The following is a 23,572-nucleotide window of genomic DNA, read 5'->3' on the forward strand; positions in this document are numbered from 1 at the left end:
AAACTTGTTTGTTTTACACTCAAGAAATCGATAAGATTGAACGAAGGTATTAATATCAAGGAATTTATTGTAATCGAAATTTCCCACGTATCTTTCTTCCTATTTTTAAATTTCTTTATATACATTTTATATAAAAGTTCGCGTGCCCGTCTAAATATAATTTTTTGTATAGACAGAATTTTAATACAGATTTGAGATCAATTTTATGTTATTGTAAGTCGAAATAATTTTAACACTTTAAAAATATTTATTTCTTGAATTCTTAAAATTTCCTACCTAACATAGATTAATATTATAAAAAGAATTTATGTCAGTAACATTTGTCGTATTAATACAAAGACAAATGCTTCTAAATTTGGAATCAATCTTTTCGTTTTAATATACACGTATGACAATAAATTATTTAATATAATACGAGTAACAACAACGCTCGCAAGAAACTTAAATGATCTTTATACTAAATATCTTTACTTATTATTATTAATTAGCATCTCAAGAACTGCATTCTAGCGTAGCTAATTAGTCCTTGAGATACATCGACTGTAATCTTTGATTAACTTTTTATTGTCACTTTCGAGTATTATACTTAACGATCTTCATAGGACAACAACTTTGAAAAGCATTACGCTTTTTGGCACTTTCGAAAGAGTGCCTATTCTTTATAATCGAGCACGATTGTAAAAGTCCTTAAAAAATGAGATAAGACTTTGGTAACTTCACGTCCTTATCTTCTTCCACCTCCTTCTACTCGTGCTTCCTTTTCTCGGATAAAGCAGTTCGTCCTTCGAAGGACTGAGGTTCCTCCACTTAGCTCATAACCTTATCGATCCAGGGCACGAATTTCTGGATATTGGTATACACACCGGGTAGGTGTTCGCGACCGCAACCGATGCCCCAGGAAACCAAACCGATCAGAACGTGTCTGCCTTCCACCGACATTGTGAGCGGTCCGCCCGAATCACCCTATTACAATAAATTAATTTATAAATGCAGTCTTCTAATTTCATATGTTTAGTTAAATTAATATTTCTTGGAATATTTTATTTTGATTGATTACCTGACAAGAATCTCGTCCACCTTGTCTATATCCTGCGCAGAGAAATACATCGTGAATGGTTTCTCTCCTACCGGCTGCTCTGAACCACTTCTGACATTTGTCGTTTGGTATTACCTAAATAGAAGTATATAACACATATAATATTATATTTAAAAATTATTATTTATCTCTTATTTATCGTGTAATTAAATGTTATTACAAACATTACGTGCACAGCAATAATTGGATAATATATGAATTTACTTATATGTTTGTTTGACAAATTCTTTTCACGATTTACATTAAAAATGATTAATTGTACAAATAAATTAACATAAAGTATCAAAAAATATGAAAATTTTAAATTTGTACGATACATTATTTTTATCGTGCACACCCGAAAAGAGAGATGTTTTATCAAAGATAAATACGTTGGCTGAGAGTGTACCTCGACGTCGACTTCTTGAAGAACGGTTGGCGACGAAGTTTGACCATGTCTGGTTCGTCCCCAACCAGCGACGGTTGCGGTTCGGCCGGAGAGCTTCAAATTCCTCGCCGGCAGGCAAACCGGGACGATGTGCTGCTTGAAAGCTACCATCCGGGACAGCTTCACCAAAGCCACATCATTTCGAAAGTCGGTAGGAGAGTATTGCGGATGTATCTGTTATTATGTTGTTACTTTTAGCGTAATTATTATTAAGCTATCATGCTATAGCTTCACTACATAAAGTACAATAAACGTGTATATGTACGTGCGTGCGCTGTGTGTACGTGTGCGCGCGCGCGCGCGTGCGCGCGTGTGTGTATTTTGCAATTTCTTCTTTAATATTATATACGTCGCAATGCGACGCGCGGAGTTCTTGAACATATACGGTTAAATCAATAAAGCTTTAGATATTAATATTTAAAGGAAGAACCTCTTTTCTCTCGATATTATATTCTTCATGGAGGAGTCGTTCCGACTGGTCTCGAACGTCCCATTCCCCAAGTCGCACTTTCAAATTGCTATTTGGTGTCCTGACATATACAAAAAAGATATATGCATATATATACATACATATATATATATATATATATATATATCAATATTCTTATTATATTAAACTCTTGACAATAATATATAGTCATCAATACTAACGTCGCGACACAGTGCGCCGCGGTAACCACCCATCGGTTATTCAGCAAGGCGCCGCCGCAAGACAGCTTCTTGGCCTGTAAGAATCCCGACTTGATAATGGCGGCCTGCAACAAAGAGAACGTTTAGAGGCCTATTTACAAGCGCGTTACATGAAATATGTATTCGAGCCCGCGTCACGGCTCGCGGCCTTTAGAGAAGATTTAATAGATTATTTTTTCTCTCCTCCTCGCGCTCTCCGCGCTAGGCGAACCGAGCAAATTGATGGCTCGTGCCCGATGAATAATGCAGAGGAAAGGAAGAGTGTGTCGCTCCGCGAGAGCCACAAACGAGGGGAGGAGACGAGGAGAAGAAAATCGTGCGAGGGAAGGACCTCACCTGCCACGGGTGGCTGCCGAAACTGGACGAGTGTCCACCTACGATCCTGTTGCTTCTCGTGTAGAGCTCGCCACAGCCTGAAAGTATGATCTGTGTGTTAGCTACATTGCGAGCTCTGAATACGCGGTCAAGTGAGAACATCCGATGTTCCGTGTTGATGATAAACACGCGATAGAGTGAGATGATGCGAAAGTGATTTAGGGAACACATGATCGAAGAGATAACGTTTGTGCGTGTCATAGAGGAGAAAATGCGATTTAGAAGATAAGCTCACGCTGAAAATTTATTAACTGATACTTTCTACAATTATCGCAATTAAACTGATACCTAGGTGTTTGCTTAAGATCGTTCGCACCTTGGCGAGAGACAGAAAGCAGAAAATAGACGTAGCACTGTGTAGAAAGTATACGCGCGACTTTAGGAAATCTATTTATTACCGCGGATTATAGAGATACATTATGTAGAATTAATCGTTGCGAAACTTTCCTAGCGATTTTGCCTAAGATAGGGAGAAGATAAGAATATGAGATATCCATTACATAATTATATACGTGTAATAAGCCGCAATTGACTTTTTAATTTTACATATTTTGAATTTAACATGCAATTCAATAACATAATAATATATAATATGAAGTTGTAAGTTAAAAATTGTATTTAATAATTAATTAAAAATTAAGGTTGATCAATTTTAATATTTTAGCTTTTCAATTTTACACATGTTGAATTTAACATGCAATTTAATAATAATATATAATACGAAGTTGTAATTTAAAAATAGTGTTTTTCTATTAAAAATTGAGGTTGATCAATTTTGTCAATGATCAATATTTTAAAAAAATATTCTCTATTATATTTTATATTCTTCTCGTATTTCGCTTAAAATCTGAGACGACTATTAAGAATATAATTATTTTTGTTCTTCTTTGTTCCATAAATTTGCTTCATAAAGCCGTCCAAGTCTTCTATTATCCTCCTTGTTTTTCGCTCTTTCCGTTTTATCTCTCGTTCTTTGTCTCCAGTCATTTTTTATGTTTTTCAACGTTTTTTCATTTTTTCTCCCAATTCAATTTCTCGATTGTCTCCCGGCGACATTTTGTGCAGGAAAATGTGCGATGTGACGAAAGCGTTCATTTTTGTGCGGTTTCCATGCGAAACATTATGTACATGTTTAAATACTGTCTTCGTCATTTTGGATCCACTATACATTTGATTATTATTAACTGGTATATTGTAGTATTTTGTACTCGTCATTCATTTTACGTGAAATTCGTCACAGTTCGTCTCGTATATTTCGTATTGATTTTCGTCGAAACTATAATTTTATGTATTCTTTAAAGTCAGCGCAGTTTTCTTCTCGACATCAATGAATTAAATCTGGTACGAAGTTTAATAATTATCTATTGGCATTTGCTGCTTACAGATCACGCAATATCAACGCACACAAACTTGTCTCTTATAATCCAGTACGATTAGATTATGGTAAGATCAAGACGATGTCTGTTCGATCGATGGCAATAGTCAGCATCGGAGCGTATCCAAATCAATAATCAAGTGCGTCGTTTAAGAGAGAGATTTGCAAGATCCCAATCTGTTGCAAATAGTATTGATAGCAATAAAAATAAGAAGCAGAAATCTCAACCAGACATGTTGAAGCGATATATATACATATATATATATACATATATGTATGTATGTATATAAGCTTTAACTGTAAAGAAAATAATTTCGAGGTGAGCTCAATTTCCCGTGCTACAGAGACACGGCGGGATTCTCGCGTGCCTGCATAGTCCTCGGAATCTGAACTCACCGAGGGTTTTTCAGCGAGTCCTCCGACTCTCGTGCGCTCGACACACATCACGTGCGATACTCGGTGCAATAATCTGCGTGCATTCTCATGCGATTACCACGGTATCTGGAGTAGTCCATGGCGTTGGACGAGTCCTCGATCGGGCCGCCGGAAGCGGCGGCGGGCGGATAGCCGCCGGAAGCGGCGGCAGGCGGATAGCCGCCGTCGTACTCGTCCTGCGGATACTCCTGAACTGTGTGATACGGACGAGTGGTGTACGTCGGTCGGTCGTGGCCGACCGCGAGATCATTCGGCCGATCGTTGTTCCAGATCGCGTAAGGCGGATCGTAGAGGCTGGTCGGAGTACCGACGCCACCCACGTACGTGGGCCGATGGGTCTCGTGGCTGTGCGAGGGCCTGCTAGGCCTTACCGAGCTGCTGTAAATGTGCACGTCGTCGTCCACGTACGGCTGTTGGTGCCCGAGATTTAGGGAAAACGCTGGGCAACGTAACGATGTGTCGCTATTAGCTATTCGGAATCACTCGCGTCGCGATTCTGCGGCCGAATTTAAGCCCGATAGTGGCAGTTATACTAATTATATACGTATCGGCTGATATTTTAATCACAGTCAGAGGATTGAAGACTATATTGGTTTAGAATGAATCTATTCGAGAAATCAATATAGAAGATTATTATAGTTAATATGTGCTACTAATTCTTCCACTTTTATCGCTTTCTCTATTTGTTCGTTGCAACCCGGAAACACTTTTAATCGGGGTACCCGATTATATAACTTTTTCCCTAAAGCGGAAATGTGAAAAGTGAAAATTTTTATCATTGACGTTAATGGAGAAATTGTTCACTTTTCGCGTTTCCGTCTTAAGGAAGAAGTTACATGATCGGTATGCAGACAAAATCATGTACTGCAAAAATACATATACGTAAATATATAATCAGAAATATAAGAAGTTAATAGAATAAAAATAATACACGGAAAAAATGTTGTTAATATTTTTCCTTTTTTTCCGTGTACCATAAGAAAATGTGATACAATTTGTAATTGTCTCGTTCTGTCGGTGACATTATTTCCTCGGCTGTTTCTATTCGTGCCATTGTATTGATGGTCACGCGGTTACGGTGAGCGACTTGCGGCTTGGGAAAGCATGCTCGCGTAAAGTTCTACGGGCGTGCAACGCGATGCCGTCGCGTAAACTAGGTGTGAATAACTGTATTTGAAAGTGCTGGCCGTATACACTGCCGCACAGTGTCGTCGGTGCGCGCGCGACACTAGCTGGACGCTGTTGGTTGTGTAATTTCGGATGTCGCCGGATAGAAATCAGGTTACTTCCAGCCGGTGTCTCCTTTCAGTTCGCGATAAACCAAGCGTTTATGTCTCAACCTTCTCGCGATTTAATCTCATTTAAATCCCTAACGTTGGTCTGGCAGAATAACGTTACATCTCTTACACCGTTAATTACAGTACCATCTATATTCTCTTTGCGCTTCTTCGCTAAACGCGATCCGAATCTCTCTACTTCACGCACGGAGCGTGCATCGAGTGTTATTTTATTGTAATCGTTGCGAATCATAATCAAGACAATTTGACCGTAAAATTTAAATACAAGCGTTTACGGAAGTTATTCTCGGGCAAGTCGCGCTAAAAGCGCGGCACAACCTCGAAGTCTCGGTTCAGAAACTCGGTTTAGCGACATTCGAGGACACGGACCTTCTTTCAGGATGTCGTAAATTTACGGCGGCATGACAGCAGATAAAAAGGACCTCGCGAGTTAATTGAGAAAGAGAGAAAGAGAGAAAGAGAGACATAGCGTTGAATTAAAAACTCTTCCGTGAGAAAAACATACAGCGTTTTCATTGTCTCTACCAACCCTAAATGCAGGCGGATTAAGAAATTCGCCGACTATTCAATTAAAGTTTACCTACTCTCTAATTAAAGTACACAAATTTATTGTATTACACATATATGCCTTTTCGATATACAGCTCGGAATTTTTACTCTAGCGAGAGAGAACTTACTGGCATTCTGCAGCAAACCCACGGTCGGTCGTGGTACTTTATCGGGTACGTCATCGTCGTCTACGCAGCAGCTCCATATTAAACCTCCGGAACACAGGTCGACAGGCCGACCGCCGCCTAGAACGCAGCTAAAGCTAAGGCCGCACTCGAACTTCGCACCCTTGTACTTGCACGTTTGCGGTATCACTGAAATAGATTTCACGTATAAATTGATTATCTATATATATGTGGATTGTCGCGCATTTATCGATAGATTATTTTAATGTTAATAGATAGCCGATTTAAAGTTATATTAAATGGAAGTTTTGGATAGACTACAAAATAATCTAGTCAGTAATGGTCTTAGCATAGGAAGAATCTTAAAGTGAAAGTCTGTTGCGATATCGATGTGTTTTGTTTATCTATTGTCACGCGATTGCGCCGAGCATACAGCATTCAGCGCGTCTTCCTGAAGATTAATATCAGCTGTCACGATTCATCGAAATGAATCCTGTTGTTTTAATACATATAATTGCATTAATAACTTTCTTGTGATTAATGTTGTATTTTCATAGAAAATCAATGGTAAAAACTTAACGGCAGAAATTAATGATATTTCACTATCAACGGTCATTTTACCAATTTTTCTGATTTTATAAAATATTAGATATAAAATGTTGAATCATTTATCTTCTTATTTTTAATTATTTATTTTATATAATTTATTTTATTTATATAATTTACATCCTTATATTTTTGGATAAATTGACCTACAAAATTCACTTTTATTGATATATTTTATTCGATTAAAATCATTAAAAGGACTTTTTGATTTCATTTTCATTCCATTTTTCTTTTTTTTTTAATCCTACATACTTCTGCCCAACATCTCCATAAGGCCGCTCTGGAGATTGGAGCTGTGTCCTCTATGATCATTGGTGTAATTTCGTTTCTTCTTGAGGGCCTCCACCAGCAAGGCACCTTGCTGCTGGCTGGTGAGCTTTCTCCCTCTACCCTGTCGATTTCCGTCTACCGTTTCCTCGAAATTCACTCCATTTAATCTCTTTCGTTTCATTTCGTTTAGTATTTCTTGGATATTTATTTCTTCCTCCTCTTCCTGCGGGTCATTTTCGAATACCTCCTGCCCGCTCCAATCCACTTCTTCTGTATTATGATTCAAGAAATGAATATCTTGAGTGTCTTTGGAGAACACCGAGCTCTTCGGCTGATTCGCGTTCTCCAATATGGCGTCGGTGGCGCCGTCACCGCCGTACGGAAAATTCGAAATATACTGATACTGTTCGACCTTGGACGGTCTACCTATCACATTCTTCAGGGTACTCTCGATGGCTCGATTCTCGCGCGTGAGTTCCTGTCTCGTTCTAGTGACTTCAGGCTTCCAGAGATCGTGATGCTCGTCCGAATCCTCGACCACCGCGAATCTTCTCGGCGAATTTTGGGGAGGATTGGCCTCGCGCGAGTTCGATGATCTCGATCGATGCACGTCGGCCCGCTGCGGACGAGTCTCTTTAACTTTGACCGGTGCGATCGATCGGCTCGCGGCCGTGATCTTGCAATCGTCCCTGCGTTTCCACGAATAGGTGTCATGGTGATTGAAAGCGCTCGCCACGGTGATGAGAAGCACCCCGAGCACTATCTTCATGATCGACTTTGACTTCCGCTTCGTCACTTCGAGGATACCTTGCGCATCGTCACGATCTCACTGCACACTTGAAAGTTAAAAGGGACGCACTACGGTTTGGGAATAAATTCACGAATGGTCCTTCTCCATTAAACGATCGATGAAGAACGGTAGAGATCGCACAACTGAAGACTAAATCAAGTTTCTCCGAAATTATTCGAAGAGAAACTTGACTTAGTTCGAAGCTGTAAGTCAAGTTTCTCTTATGAGATTCGACTAGTTGCAATTTCACTTGCAAAAACGTTTGAGGAATTAATGGGCACACGGATAATTTCTTCTGAAACGCTAGCTTTTTGTTCTTCTTTTTCATATGAGTAGGTAATAAACTTTCAACTTCTCTGGAAAAAAAATCTCAAATTTCGAAAGCACTTGTTCAGATTTGATTACCGATTAATCCCGGATTATAAATCCTTATTCTTGAAGATAGTAAATGTTATTCATGGCCGAATTTCTCTCACAAATCTCTCACTTCGTCGACGGCTTCCGCGAGCGGCATGGTGTTTCGAACAATTTTGAGATCCCAAGTAAGCACCGCCATTTTGATATCACTGGTTTCTCTTGCGATAGCTTCGATTTATCGTGGAAACTTTTTCTACAGAAGATGACAGCGAACGCAGCCTCCTCTTGGAGATCGCTGGCGCGTATGTACGATCGAGCGTCGGTGTCAAAGGTTAAAAGGCGCCTTATGACACTTCACCGGAGTGACGGTGAGAAGCCGTGACAATACACGCCTTCTGCACGTGGACTGGCTCAAACCGATGTCCCACGAGTCTCGATCTAAGAAGGCGTCCACTGCTTTCACCGGCGTCAGCTTTCCCGCAACGCGGCGGCGGGTATCGTCCCTTGGTCTCACATTGGTTCCCCACCTTCACCGTCGCCCAGAACTCATCACCGGTGTGTTGTGTCTTATTTTCCATTTCTTTCTTCGCTGAGTTATTATGTCGCCGCGAAATTGTCGTACTCTGAATAGCTCTGGAAAACTTTGCCAGGATTCAGGCCAGTCGCTTCGCGAAAACGGAAAACCGGGATAGTTATTTTTTATCACGAATCTTGTTGAATCATTTAAGCTACTTTGTTTTCTCATTCTACTGCTACTATTGTTAAGACATATTTTTTTTATTGCTGTCACAAATGCGGAGAACTACATTTCAAAAGATTATAAATTTTATTTTTATATTCTATTGAAGTTTTTTTTCCTTACTGTTATTTTGTTGATTTTATTTCTTCATTAAGATTTAATGGCTTTATCACAATGATAATCTCATATTGAAAAAATGATAAAATATTAAATAAAATTTACCGTTTATTAAATCTTAATAAATATTCCGATTTATTTAAATTTTTTATTTAAAAATTAAAAATTGTGCGATAATTCCGTAAGTAGCACAGTTGAGTTTTTTTAAATCATAAATAAAAGATAAGACAGTACATGATTTCGAGAAATCGGCGGTTATTCGCTAAAATGGCCATTTACATCGAATAGATTCGATAGACTGAGATTTCGTGACCCAATTTCATCGCATGGCTTCACTGAGAGCATTTTTACGTTGACAGATATACTCGAAGTATTTACGGAGCAGCCTATTAAGTTAATTATTTAAAAAAATAAATAGCAATATCTTAGATTAATATCTTCTTATAAATGTGAATTTTTATTTTAAATAAAAATTTAAAAAAAAAAGAGATCGCGCTGCAAAATTTTTTATTGGAGATCGAATTAAATCCAATCAAAATTTAGAAGCTTTGCTCTGTGTTCAATTTAGTAATTTAGTCGCGGGAAAGAACCGGGTATCAAATTCAATAAAAGGAAAGATATCATCGGCAAAATGTTCGTAACGATAGAGGAGAGATGCGCTGAGGTCGCAGTGAAAACGGAGCTTCCGTGCGCTTCATTATAAATATTCTTGTAGAAAGTAAGCGTCGGTAAGTGGCCTTTCAAGTACGATTCGGATTTCGTCTCTTTTATTAACTCAACTGTGAATCTTTCGTGCTTTGCTCACATTTACGGAAAATTATTATAATCGCATTATCTTCTCGTTCAGTTATATCAAATAAAATATTCAAACGGAATCCTTCTTTTTATAACTTTTTTAATTCCTCGAATATCTCCTTGCAATAAATATTTAATTAAAAATAAATATTTCAGATTAGATTGAATTTAATGTATTGTAAGTATTAAATTGGTTAGTGATTAATTACTTTTGAGATTAAAAGCATTGTTATTAGTGCTTTTAATATTCAAGATAAGTAATTAATTATTAATCAAATATTTACAGTATTAAATTTTTCTAAGGGTAATTTAACATAATTCGTTAAGTTCATCATGTCTATACGTCAAAAAAGAATAACGTGATAAATTTTTTTATTTTTTAAACTAATTTGATTGTAATTATTACAAGTAGTGATAATAAAAAAATGTCGGATTGCCTAGAATAGATAAAGATATAGACTGTGTTGCTTTGGTTGTGTAAATACGAGCATCCGGTGAACGTCAACCGGTTTGTCATCTTAAAATCTTTCCGATATCTATCATTTCATCAAGCTCTCATTATTGCGTGCAAGTGTACTCGTACAGCTGAGTCATCCTTATCGCATGCTATTCATTTAACTGTTAACTGAAATTGTTTTAAAGGGATAATAGATATCAATGTCAGCATTATTCATCGTTTTTTGATTTCGTAGAAATGTTATAACGATGAAATATACTTGAATATTATTATAAATTATGTTATTTATACTATTTAAATTATGTTATTAATTAATACAAAAGTATAGACGTGAATCTCTATTCTTTCAACAAAATTAAGAGAAATTAATTTATTCTGATATAAGTATGAATTTTTTTCTTTTAAAGCAATTATCATTAAAATTTATTTTAATACCATAAATTTATTTTTAATAGTGTAATGCATGAGCAAGTATTTAGAGCAAGTATCTAAAACAATAATATTATCTAATATATTATAACATAAGCATAATAATAATGATTACTTAATAATATTCGTACTTACATCCAAGTTCATCGAAGAATCTCATCTGCCCGTGCGAGTCGATCGCATTTTCGATATTTTCTTCTTTCTCTGGTTGACCTAAAAAAAAAATACGATCAACAAATCTCTCTTGGTAAAACATTACTTTTGCCGATAACAAAGAAAATGTTTAGCTATTTACCGAAATTTCTCAGAAATCGATTGTTCCTTCTGTGATTAGCGAGACAGCAGGTATCGGCGATCAGAAGTAGCGAGATAAGTGCTGCGGTTTTGAGAGCAGTCATTTCTCTCTTCGGCCGTCAGCGATGATCGTGCGATTCACTGTCGTTCGCCAAACATGTTCACGTCATCATGAATCGTTCTTAATCTAGCGCCATATCATTTTGCCGCGTTCCTCATGATTTCACCTTGGAACCCGTCTCTCACCGGTAGTTCTATGACAGCCCAAAAAAATTCCCGGATGAAAAAAGCATGCCTTTTATCTCGCAAGCTTTTCTACGCGGCATGAATCGTTCGTCGCAATCGAACGTGGTAAATTTTTTTTTTACATTCGCGGACGCTTCGTTTAATCGAACGGCTGCATCGAAGAGTTCAAAGGGGACGATAATATGAACCTCACTGGAAAGTGTTAATTGCTCGAACTGTGAAAGAGTCATCTTGTAAAACACGGTTGTATTTCAGAGGCGAATTTGTTCGTAAATATTTTTGCGGTTTCTCAAGCATATCATGTTACATCGCTTTGCCGTATCTCATTTCGTTATTTAGTTTATAAAAGTTTACTAAAAGTTTATTTATTTAGAATGTAATAGACATTTTACATTTTTAAGTTTATGAGACAAAATCCCACGTTTATGGGGCACGTCCGCGCGATTCTCATCTTTATTTATCACAATGTTATCTCGACTGAGAATCTGATGGCCGTTTTTTTTTATGTGAAAAGCTTAACACGAAACACAATGTCGGAATTCCTATTGTCTTTTAGCGTAAAATTTTTCAAACTTTCCAATTTCTTATCGAATTTAATCGAAATCGATTATATACAAATCTCGCTTTTGGTTTTAGTAGATTTTAAAATGTCGCATCCCGTACAAACAGCTGATTAAACCAGTAATTAAATTAATTATTATTAATTATATAATATAATAGATAATTTATTAAATTTAAAATTAAATTAATTATAATGCAAATCATGCGAGCATTATTATGACGCGCGTTTTTATTGCGCGCCGCGTCAAAGGGTTGATCGCGAGTCGCGCGGACACGCTCCGGTTTCCCCGTCGATCTTCGGGTCTTTGTCCACATCCTCGATCGGTTCCCTCGACGGCACACCGTGAGCGAGTTCACGTTAGCGTGTCCAAAGACGTTCACGTACAGTCCGGTACAAAAGTGGGACACGAAACCAGGCCACCGAGACAAGTGGCACGCCTTTTAGTGCTTCGTAACGTTCGGCCGGTCTACATGCGGAACCGTGTCCGCGCGGCGACGTACTCCTCCCCTCCGCCTTTCCCTTTGCCTTTTGGTTATTAGTGAAAGTTAGCCGGTAACTTTCGACTTTGACAACGACGGCGATTGTGGGGAATCATCGTGGGGCATGCAGGGCGGAGAACGTGCCGGGGTCCTCCTAGCGCTAGATCGCGTTTAAAAGCATATCACTTTGAACAGGTGTCTGTCAATCCCTTGCGAATGACGAAATACTATCACTTGATACAAAAAGCTCGACCAAAATCTATAAACAAGTGATAGACAGGATAGACACGTTTATTTTATTAAAAATTAGTCTATTAACACTTAACTGTTTTAATTTTCTTTTCAGCGTGAAATTCGTGATAATAAGAAATTTTCGAACTCGCAAAAAAAGCTACTTTTTATGTGGAAATATCGCGGAACTAAGTTATGCTAGTGAAACAGCTCTACTTCACGAAATGAATGTCTTGCTCCAGAACCCTTCGAACTGTTTCGTTTAGATGGTACGCGGCGAATTGAAGACGAAGGAAAGAGTGAAATATCACTTTCAACCATCGTGCCGTAAGTTACGAGTTAAAGCCCGTACACGAGCACTATTGTTTTTGATTGCTCGACTTTCTTCGCGCTTCTTCTTCAAGTCCAGTAAAAAATAAACAAGTGGCATCACGCGCACGTCTGGCACACATTCGCCTAATTAAATTTATCCTGTTAATTTATACTCTCGCACAATTAGTCTGCTGTTGTTTAAAATATTTTAAAATAATTTTTTTTAATTTTAGGAATATATTATTTGAAAATACAATATATATAATATATATTTTATCGCATTCTTGCTTCAAAAAGGAAATAATTTTACAAAAACCGTAATTTTCAAGTTATTACCGTGAATGAGTTAGATAAATTAATTATAAAAAACTTGAGAAAATTAATTGTTTTGAGTTGTGTTATTTTTAAAGCAAGAGTGCGATACATAAACATATATATGTATATATAAATAATGAATAATTGGATATATTATTTAGACAAATAAGATTCAGAAGATATATATTTTTCTAAGTCATTCGAGCGCGAGACTGAAAGTCTCGGTTGACGTCTCTTCTAAAAAGCGAAAAATTACTGCGAGGCACATGTTCGCGGAGGGCCTTAATTAATGTCGAGGAATTAGAGATGAGGACGCTTTTACAAACGAGCGAGCAAGTACATTGTTGGGTCGGTTTTTTTCTGTCGCGGCAGCGAATCGATCGTCACGTTCTAAAGAATCGAAAGCACGTGCAGCGATCCGATCCGACAGACTCACCTGGATTTCTATCAAGATCAAGGTCGAAGGCGAGTCTGAGATCTCGTTCGCCGGACCGCGATATGACATTCGCAGAAGAGACGCGAAAGAATTGGTTCTTTTTTTTCTTTGATTCAATCAATTATCATTTATCGTTTGTCATAGTTAAACTGATTATTAATGGCGTTATTCATATACTACAATTATTAGAAAAGATAACAAAGAAACAATATATACATATATATACATTACACACTTTTGATCTAAAAAGAAATTGAAGATGAAATTAAGTGCCAATACAAAGAAGTTTTATCTTTTCGTGATATTTGATTTAAAATAAAATTTTTAACTGTACTTCGGTATCCTTTTTAACTTATCTTTTATTCCTACCTTTTTTTAAGTATGATATTATCGTTATTATACAATTATACACTTGCACTTGAAAATCCGATCTTTGCGGAAACGTACACTTTTGGAATAAATTTACCTCACGAACGTGCTGTTAATGCGAGGTAATTGTAACGTTAATACGAGATTTGATTGTCCGAGTGATTCGCGCGATGGAACTCATATATCACGGTTTGTGGTCACGTTTACATCGACGGATCAATGAATAGAGCACCGCGACACGCGGTTAACTACTGATGAGGAACAGAAACATCAGCATCCGACACCACTCTCTTTGGCCTGTTCTCACTCTCTCCAGATGGGCCCAAGGCGCCCAAAGCGTTCCTTTTCTATCTAGCCAGTGAAATTACGACGAAGTGTAATGAGAGTCTTTTACATCCGTTCCTTTCGGATAAAAAGCGTTCGACGGAACTCATCACTTTCTAACCAGATGTTCTTTTCTCATTCTTTTTTATTTAGCATGTTAACAAGTTTTTACATTTTCTCTATAATCAATTTCTTTCTAATTTTAAATTATTTTGTTTAAAATATATATTTAATTTATAATTGAAGGTTCTTCTTTAAGTTTTTTAATTTCTTCTGTTTAACTGTTTCATTTCTAAATTGTCAACACTTGAGATTTAATATTTTCTTTTATATATTCTTTTTATATATTTTTTTTATATATTCTGTTTTTCTTGTATTTAAAAAATTATTGTATATCCCATGAACTATGTACGATTGTAATTTTAATTACCAATTCTTACGCGCATCTGACATGAAGCTCTCAGACGTAATTATGGTAATATATGTAAACCACACCGCTGTTGTTTAATTCACTGTCCGTTTATTTACCGTAAACTTAGTAATCCCGAAACTTACTTTCACGAAGAGCTACAATCACACGGGACAATCTGTTTTTTTCCGTGCGAGATTTCACTTCGAAATGTCGTCGAGGAAATTACTTAGACTTTCGGTCGGCACGCAGTGTAAATGAGTAGTTTTCTGAAACTACTCATTTACACGGCGAGTAATTATAATGCGAAAATGACAAATGAACGGATGAGAAGGAAAATTTCTTTATTTAGTATATCTAGAGTACTCCAGCAATCGTATCTTTATCTATAATTGTAAGTTATATATAACTATGCATTTCTTCTTATGTCTATTTCAGTAATTTATCAAATATAAATATATTGGAGAAATAAAAATTAGATGTTCATTAATTTTTGATATATATTTTATTAATTTGAACTTCCACATTAAATTATATAATAAAAATTTATGATATACAATTATTTAATAATTTATGTCAATATTATAAATATATCAATCAAAAAGCTTTTCAAGTTTTTACATCGACATAATACATTCAACAGGAGATACATTTATATTTTGATCTTTTTTTTTTTTTTTCGAATGAAGCATCGTAATTTGCTGTATAACAACGTGATATAATGAATAACGAAAAGTCATGCATAAATTTAAAGTCATTGCCAAGGCACACTCTATACCACTCTGTGTCATTACTATGCTATTTCTGTGTCATTTGCGCAATTACGTCTCACGATCTTTTATCATATTTACATTCCGCGCACGGCCGCGGCTAAGAACGACTAATGTGAGTGGCCAGCGAATGACTTTGTCGAGATAAAATTTATATTAATTAAATAAAAATTTTGTATTAATTTTTTGTAAATATTTAAAAGCAATTCTTGAGTTTTGTGACCCACATGTGTATGTATATGTATATATAAATATATATATTTTTTTTAAGTATCGTATTTTTATTATTTAACACTTGTTTGATATCATGTCATTATTATTTAAAAAAATAATAATAATAGGACCATATTGATATTTCATCGAGGTTGGATGATTAAGTATAGACAACGAAACAACAAGGCAAATTGATAATCTGTGATTTAACAATGCAAATCAAATTTATTATGAGGAACCGAACTAATCTGATAAGCTCTCTACCTGATTATTCAGTTGTACGGTGAAAGATTTAAAATGGTCAACCGATTAACGACTCAAGCTTCACTCGAGAACGCGGGAGTAATATTTTTATTTCCGCTGAGGACGGCTCTAACAAATGTAGCTCGAAATGTCCGACGATTTTAATGTTTGATATGTTATATGTATTAACAATTTGCGGGGCGAAATACCGCGGCGCGTTCTTATTAGTCTATTTTGTTTGTAATTTTATTACAATTTATTAAATAATCATATTTCTTAGTAAAATTTTCTCGGCATATATTATAAGAGGTAAGTACATCTTGAAAACTTATTAGTAGGTATATAAGATGCAGATCTTAAATATGTTTTAAAAAATAACATAGGTACAAAACGTAAAAAATAAAAGTAGAGAAATTTTGAACATTTTTTTATGTTGTACTACTTTGACAAAGTAATACCGACTACAGTCTTCTCCAGATTCTCTTTTATTTTATACGAGATGTCAGCACGCATACTGTCAATACACCCAATGTGGAAGTGTGTGGAGGTAGTAGAGTAGTATGCCAAGTGCCAACATGGCTACAACCGACTGCGAGCGAAGTAGAAGTAAATGCTACGATTGATTAAACCCGATGTATTTGTAAAAATTATTTCGTTCGTTATTTCGAGATTGAGGAATTCGATTTGTTTGTTAGGAAGAATGTGGCCGTACTCTCCGTGGTGACAGAGGCATCCGTAAACCGGAATTATTAATCACGTTTACCCCGCTGATATTGTGTATACTTCTGTATGTTCCATCGTCTTGAAAGAAACCTGGAATCGGCGTTCCTCAGAATACACATTCACAATGACCGACTCAGCGAAACTCTTTGCTTGCTCCACATCAGGATGCAATATGGTATGACAACTACTGTCTCTTCTATATTGAAAAAAAAAATGTCACTTATCTCGAGTTACGAGTTAACCTTAAAGAACTGCAGTAATGTAAGAAGCTACAGGATTATTTTTCATTTACAGAGCTTTGCAAATGAGGATCAATTAACAGTGCACAAAAAGAAACACGACATGATGTTAAATCTTAACAATAACTCCAAGAGTGCCGGATTCGTTGGTAAGATTATCACTTGAACAATTTGATTTGTGTACGTCATGTATCTAGAATAGAGATGTGCTGAAAAGATTAATTGTTATGCAGCAGATCAAACTCCAACGCCAACGAGGTTCTTAAAAAATTGCGAGGAAGTTGGTTTATTTCAAGATCTGCAAAATGTTGTCAATCCTTTCGAAGAGACGTTTCGAAGGGCTGTCGAGGCTGGAAATACTGGCACGCTTATAGTATCAGAGGCAAGTGAAGAAGATCATACACATATATATTTGTCGCAAATAATTTATAAAATTTGTAAAGATAATCTTCGTTTATATAAAAAGGTATTATTCACATAAATTTACTTTTTGCAGGCTGGAATTACGGACGATACGCTGCATACGCCTCATATTTTTCCTTATATATCGGACGTATTGCCCGCAAATAGTCAAATTCTTTCCGAAGACAACGTCGAAGTCTGTTCTTCGAGCGTGTCTCTTGCCGAGAAAGAGGAGGAAAGCGTTAGAAAGACTGAATGCAACAGTATTAAATTAAGTACAAACGAGACACAGGAACTGATGAAAGATTCGGCTGTCACGTCTGTGAAGGTTGATACTCTCCCGACGGATATTATTGCTTCAAATGCAAATATACCTATAGCGCCTAAACTTTCACCGACACAACCTACGTCTCACTTGTAAGAATGTTTCTTTCACTGTTACAAAATTACACCTTGTATTTCATCGTAATAAGCTTTAACTTTTCTTATTTTTAATTCAATGTATTTTGTTTGTTATTACTCAATATTTCTATGAACATATGCAATTTACAATTGATCAATTTTTTTAAAATTTAGGTACTCTTAGATAATAATCAAGCTTTTTTGTTGTTAGATGTTTCGTGTAAGATAATTCGTGTTCGTAATAATCGTGTAAGAATACGTACCTTCTTAATTTAAAAATATTTCAGGCTATTACGATGAGATATTAAACATTCTACACATTGTATTAACAGATTAAAATTTTTTTTTCAAAGGTCTATTAACGGCGAGGAAGTGCAATTGTTACTGAAAACCGCGGACGGTAAATTAATGCAATTGTGCGCGACACCGGTATCGGAGTCTTCTAACGTATCGAATGTTAGTACCGAGCAGCAAACCGTTGTTATCAGAACCGAACCGGCCCTGCGGTGCGCAATGAAACTGGAGCCCAAGAAGACTGTGATCTCAAGATTATCATTAGCGAAAATGGTAACGTCTAATTGCGCCGACGATTCGCGTTTCAAGATAAGTCTCTTAGATATCCCGTTACAGAAGCTGAAGCAATCCCTGTCCAAGAGCGTGATCGCGCAGAATCAAAAGATGACCGACGGATGCGCGAAAACGGACGCGGTTGCCGCCGTGAAGAAGGAGGGCGTCAAGAAAACGATCGATCAGCTTAAGAAAAAAGACATTCTTGAGCGCAATCGTGCCAGTTCTATGCGTGCACGGGCCAAAAGGAAGGAGTGGATCCAAGAGCTCCAGAGAACGGTGACCAACGTGAACGAGACGAACACGGTCTTGCAGATGGAAGTAAAAACTTTACGCAAGGAAGTCGCGAGATTGAAGACTCTTTTGCTGGCCCATAAGGATTGTCCAGTCACAAAGGCGATGCAGCAAAAAGGCAAGTTATTAATTAGGATTAATTTGGACGTTTATTAATTGCGCGATCAGCGTCGTGAATTTTAATTCTTCACATTCGAAAGTTTAATTTTACTTTTATTGCCAAGATTTGCTCGTGTAATCTGATTAAGTAAAACTAGTTTGGAATAACCTGTTTTTTTTAATATTTTGTTTTTGTTTTGACATATGAAAGGAAAATGTATTCAGGCAATGATCCTGTTACAATCGATCTTTTGAATTTTGCAGGAATAATTCTTGGACCCAAGATAATATCAGTAGATAATCCGGAGGTACTTACGGTGCCGATATCGGCCAACGGCGTCCCCGTAAAACGATCGGTCTCCTACACGACGGAGATCCCGAGCGTGCCGACGAAGAAATCGACCCTGATCACGAAGAATCCGGTGATACTCCCGAAGATGGATTGCGGCACCGCGAATCTCGCGATTCCGAATGCGACGATCATAAAAACTCTACCGGCGCTGAAGATCGTGGGTGTTAATCAGTTTATGACGGAGAAGTCGGAGGGAACAAAACAGATTCTGATCGTGCAAAATCAATCGAGGAAATTGTGTGAGGCTACACCTAGGCAGATTATTCAGATAAATCCGAATTACGAAGTCGAGCACGCGGCATCCAAGAGTACGGGAACGTAATTAATCGCCCCCTCGTAACGTTCGGGAATTTGTAATGCAAATGCCGAAGTTCTTGCGGTTTAAGATGATCAGCGAATAGACGAATGAATCGATTCTATGAGCTACGCGATATGTTATCGTGGGATAGAGCAAGTTGTATGACGTTCATGAAGATGATCACAAACGAAATCTACCTTAACGCGTCTCCCGTTTTTTCATCTTCCATGATAAATAATTCCGATATTTTCTATTTTAGCCATTATTTCACGAATAACTGTTTAATGTTAAACCATCGCAGACGCATATTCCTAGTATAAAGGAATGTGGAGTAATACAGGTAGTACCATTTTTTTAATATTATTTATTGCGTTTACAATAAAACAGATTTTTATTGAAAATACCACGATTTATTTTATCCTCGTCACAATATATAAATTATATATCTTACAAAATTCGTCACCAAGGAGAGGTTACCTATAAAAATGTGAAAGATTAATTGTTTTATAAATATAAATTTTTATATACATATTTATGTGATAGACCTAATTAATGCTTTTCTTCAGTCTTGCATTAATTAAATAAATTTTATTCTGCTTACAAAAATACTTCTTGTTTATTTGTTAAATCGTTGATAAAATAATATGAATATAGATTAACGATTGATAATGGCTTATTGAGTATATTATCATAATAAACATAAATTGAAGAATAAACAGCCTGCACTGCTCCTGCCATGTGCTCTCGACATTTAACGGACGAAGAGCATTCAATGCATCTAGTCCCACGATGATTCTGTGACCCTCGGGCCCTTATCAGTTCTCCGTCCAGTCGTCTAACAAACTCTACACCGGACAGGGGAATGATAAGGGGCTTTGGGCACGCATTGCTTCAAACGCAGGAAAAAATGGTCATCAAAAAGATGAAATTCCGCCCCGGGCGTGTTCCTCGAGATATCCTGAAAAAAATCCAAGCCGAATGGTTATTCTTTCATTTAGATATATTCGACAAAGTCATAGAAACAAAAGCACATCGTTCTGCATTCGAAAGGGATATGTATCTCTCTAGTTACTTCAAAATGTGTTTCTATGTCATTTATAATTTTACGATCTACGCGCAATAGAATAATAATTTCATTATCTTTCAGCTGAAAAACGTATAAATTGAAATCACATGCTAATGTTATAATCGGATGCTAAATGTTCGCGTGAAGTGTTTGCGCTCTCAAGAGAAGTAAGGATCTCTCCTATAATCCTACTATCTATAGTAGAAGTAATACGTATGTATATAGTATAAGAGAGAGATAGAAAATCATTCTTATATATCTATATACTTGAAAAATATATTTAACTCGATTGTTAAGACACATACGCACGTCTTCAATCTACAATCGCGCATTACGTCAGAAGAAACGTCAGAGAACCACGAATTGTTCGGAATAATCGCGGGCAGAGATAAGCAGCACGGCAACAAAGGACAAGCGTCTTTCAGCGAACAAATACAAGATTTCCGTTCCTTCACGAATCGGACTGGCGTGAGTCACGTTCGAGGGCACAACGGGCCACGTGAGGGGCATCCTGCGGGGCCTGGCACATGCTGTCGGTTACTCGGTAAACTCTGTCAACAACCGCTTTCTCGTGTCGATAACAGGCGTCGATAGCGATACCGGCCCGGATACAGTACGCGTCCCTGTTCTCTCCCGGGTTTCGCCCGACGCTTCCTTAACCTTCGTCCTCTGCGATGAATCAATCCTAAGCCTAGAGACAGAAAGAGCGAACGCGTTTTATTATAATAAAACGCCTATACGATTCACAAATGAAGGATATTCTTTTTTTCCAGGGAATATGCGCTATGGAATCATTTATACGACGTAATACCGCAGTCATTCACATTTGAAATATTGGGCTGTGGAATATTAAAACATGCTCAGAGATCAGAGGAGATAAATGTCGCGCATCGCACGGTGCCCCAATTCTTTTTCAGAATTTAATCTGCTTAAATAAAACACGTTTCAAATCGCAAATAAATTTGTATAATTTAAAAATATCCACTTCTCCTATTTTTCTTTCATTATATTTTATCTCGCCATTTTACAGTACTCCTATTCTAAATCAAACGATTTAAGAATAATATTGTGCTACCTGTTAACGCTAAATAAATGACAATTATATGAACGTATTAATGGAAACCGACGCTTTTGGAGGCTCAAATACACAAATTTTCGCTTGAAAATACAACTTAATAAAATAATTCAACACGATATGAAAACTAAAATTAAACGCGTTGTACAAAAAAAGGAGCATCTCAAAACTGGTCGGTTATATCGGAATTTTAGGCTTCTAACAATTAAACCTGTAGTGACGAAAGGATATTCTGGAGTGATAAATCTATCAATCGGCGCAATAAGGTAATCCATGCAATTGTGAATATACAGAAGAATTTACGGAAAAATAAAAATATTCTCAGTTTCTGAAAGCTTGTACATTCCAAATATTTTTGCTGAGTAACAATAACATTAATTCTCGGCAACAATATTCTATAGGAAATTTCAAATAATGATTCTCGATATTGCTATAGAATAATATTAATGCTCATTGTTTTTATAAATGAATTTTCAGAACAAGGGAAAAAATATCTTGCTTAAAATAAATCAACTGATTAAAAATTAGCACAGCAATTCTTATTTGAGCAACACCCATTAGATTCTGCCGACATCTCCCTTTCGAGAAAATTCCAGCTCACTCCAACGGCCATTCATGCTGGAATTTTACGTAGGATTGGTACCGTAGAAACGGGGCCGGTCGTAGAGCCATAAACACGTGAGTTCAAAGCTTCCTCGCAAGGATGTGGTTCGCGCTCGATCATTCGTAGAATTCTTGGCGTCGATTCGTCTTGCCAGCCCGCTCAATCGACGCACGTACGGAAATAGCACCGGGAGAGCAGGTGCTCGATCCTACGACCCTGCTGCTTTCGAGATCGTGCTGAACCGTACGGCTATTATACAACACGCGAGATTTCCCAACCTTGGACCAAGAGCTTTTCTCATTGCAAATGACTGATAAACTGCTAGAAAATTCTGATGCGTGTAGTTTTAGTGCTTCACGATTAAGATATTATTTATTGATGCTTTTTAATAATCGATATAAATTTATAGTAGAACTTTGAAAATTAGAATTCAATGAGGCGTTATTTCATTTGAAATTATAATGATTCGCAAATTATAATGATTTTATCATAACAATAAACACTACAAAATACATCTGGTGAACTAATTCTCAATTTTGAGAAAAAAATTTGGCATTGATAGAAATTCTACTGCACGAATGTCGACTTAAATTATTAAAAAATACCGCAAAATCTCTATTTGATATTACCTGCATTTTACACATTAATCTCTATTTGATATTACCTGCATTTTATACATTAATCTCAACTATAGAGAGATATTTGTCCCTACGTTAATAAACCTGTATATGGACCTGTTATTCATATTAAATGAACGCGCTGGAGTTTACGTTAAATATTAAAGACCTAATTCGTCGACTAACGAGCCAACTGTGCAGTCAACTAACATACACAAGTTTCGTAATTATATCCTCTCACATTGACGGGTAAAAATATTTTCAATCAAAATAATAAACGAAATCTTAATTAAGCTTGGACGGTGCGCGGCAGGCAACGTCACTTTCACGATTGTTTCGATTAAAGACGAATGCAACGTCGCGCTCGGTAAAATGGTTAGATTAACCGCTACGAATCCTCAATCGAAACGGAAGATCAATCACCGTCGCGGTGCATCAAGCTCGCCTTCTGATATCTCGTACACGATCTCGCGATTATCTGTGTATAGTCAGTGGAACGTTCGGCGCGAGATTTGCCCTGAAATTCGCTTCTTAAATTCTTGTTAGCGGAACGGAGCCTCTCCGGCCACCGCCGTGGATTCCATTTACTGATTGGATATGGCATCAGTTATTCATCGCCGCTAGTCGAAGGAGAGAACGAGAGAGAGAGAGAGAGAGAGAGAGAGAGAGAGAGAGAGAGAGAGAGAGAGAGAGAGAGAGAG

At 36.9% G+C, this 23,572-nt stretch overlaps 2 protein-coding genes and 1 pseudogene across 8 annotated transcripts; 1 reads left to right on the plus strand and 2 right to left on the minus strand.

The window, feature by feature from the left end:
• Positions 1 to 240: 240 nt before the first annotated feature.
• LOC105456507 (serine proteinase stubble) lies at positions 241 to 14,439 on the minus strand. 3 transcript variants are annotated; one of them, XM_011700603.1, is made up of 10 exons: positions 14,175 to 14,439; positions 11,226 to 11,478; positions 11,066 to 11,134; positions 6,374 to 6,559; positions 2,550 to 2,626; positions 2,175 to 2,278; positions 1,954 to 2,053; positions 1,485 to 1,697; positions 1,058 to 1,171; positions 241 to 963 (listed from the first exon to the last, which is right to left on the minus strand). In XM_011700603.1, the coding sequence occupies exons 2-10, from the start codon at positions 11,326 to 11,328 to the stop codon at positions 808 to 810; spliced, it is 1,122 nt and encodes a 373-aa protein (XP_011698905.1). In that variant the 5' UTR covers positions 11,329 to 11,478; positions 14,175 to 14,439; the 3' UTR covers positions 241 to 807. The 3 variants fall into 3 exon arrangements, with proteins under 3 accessions (XP_011698905.1, XP_011698904.1, XP_011698903.1); XM_011700602.1 differs by having other exon boundaries at positions 11,066 to 11,143; XM_011700601.1 differs by lacking the exons at positions 11,066 to 11,134; positions 11,226 to 11,478; positions 14,175 to 14,439 and adding an exon at positions 7,229 to 8,848.
• On the plus strand, positions 12,856 to 19,910 carry LOC105456506 (cyclic AMP-dependent transcription factor ATF-7). 5 transcript variants are annotated; one of them, XM_011700599.1, is made up of 7 exons: positions 12,856 to 13,069; positions 16,611 to 17,031; positions 17,151 to 17,244; positions 17,332 to 17,477; positions 17,592 to 17,914; positions 18,253 to 18,878; positions 19,124 to 19,910. In XM_011700599.1, exons 2-7 carry the CDS (start codon positions 16,981 to 16,983, stop codon positions 19,531 to 19,533), a joined length of 1,650 nt encoding a protein of 549 aa, XP_011698901.1. In that variant the 5' UTR covers positions 12,856 to 13,069; positions 16,611 to 16,980; the 3' UTR covers positions 19,534 to 19,910. The 5 variants fall into 5 exon arrangements, with proteins under 5 accessions (XP_011698901.1, XP_011698900.1, XP_011698899.1 ...); XM_011700598.1 differs by lacking the exon at positions 12,856 to 13,069 and having other exon boundaries at positions 16,611 to 16,767; positions 16,829 to 17,031; positions 17,329 to 17,477; XM_011700597.1 differs by lacking the exon at positions 12,856 to 13,069 and having other exon boundaries at positions 16,611 to 16,739; positions 16,829 to 17,031; positions 17,329 to 17,477.
• Positions 19,898 to 23,572, minus strand: part of LOC105456505 — a 74,074-nt pseudogene continuing 70,399 nt past the window's right edge.

The sequence above is a fragment of the Wasmannia auropunctata genome, unplaced genomic scaffold (assembly GCF_000956235.1).
Source record: "Wasmannia auropunctata unplaced genomic scaffold, wasmannia.A_1.0 LD335650.1, whole genome shotgun sequence".
In the NCBI taxonomy this organism is placed as follows: Eukaryota; Metazoa; Arthropoda; class Insecta; order Hymenoptera; family Formicidae; genus Wasmannia; species Wasmannia auropunctata.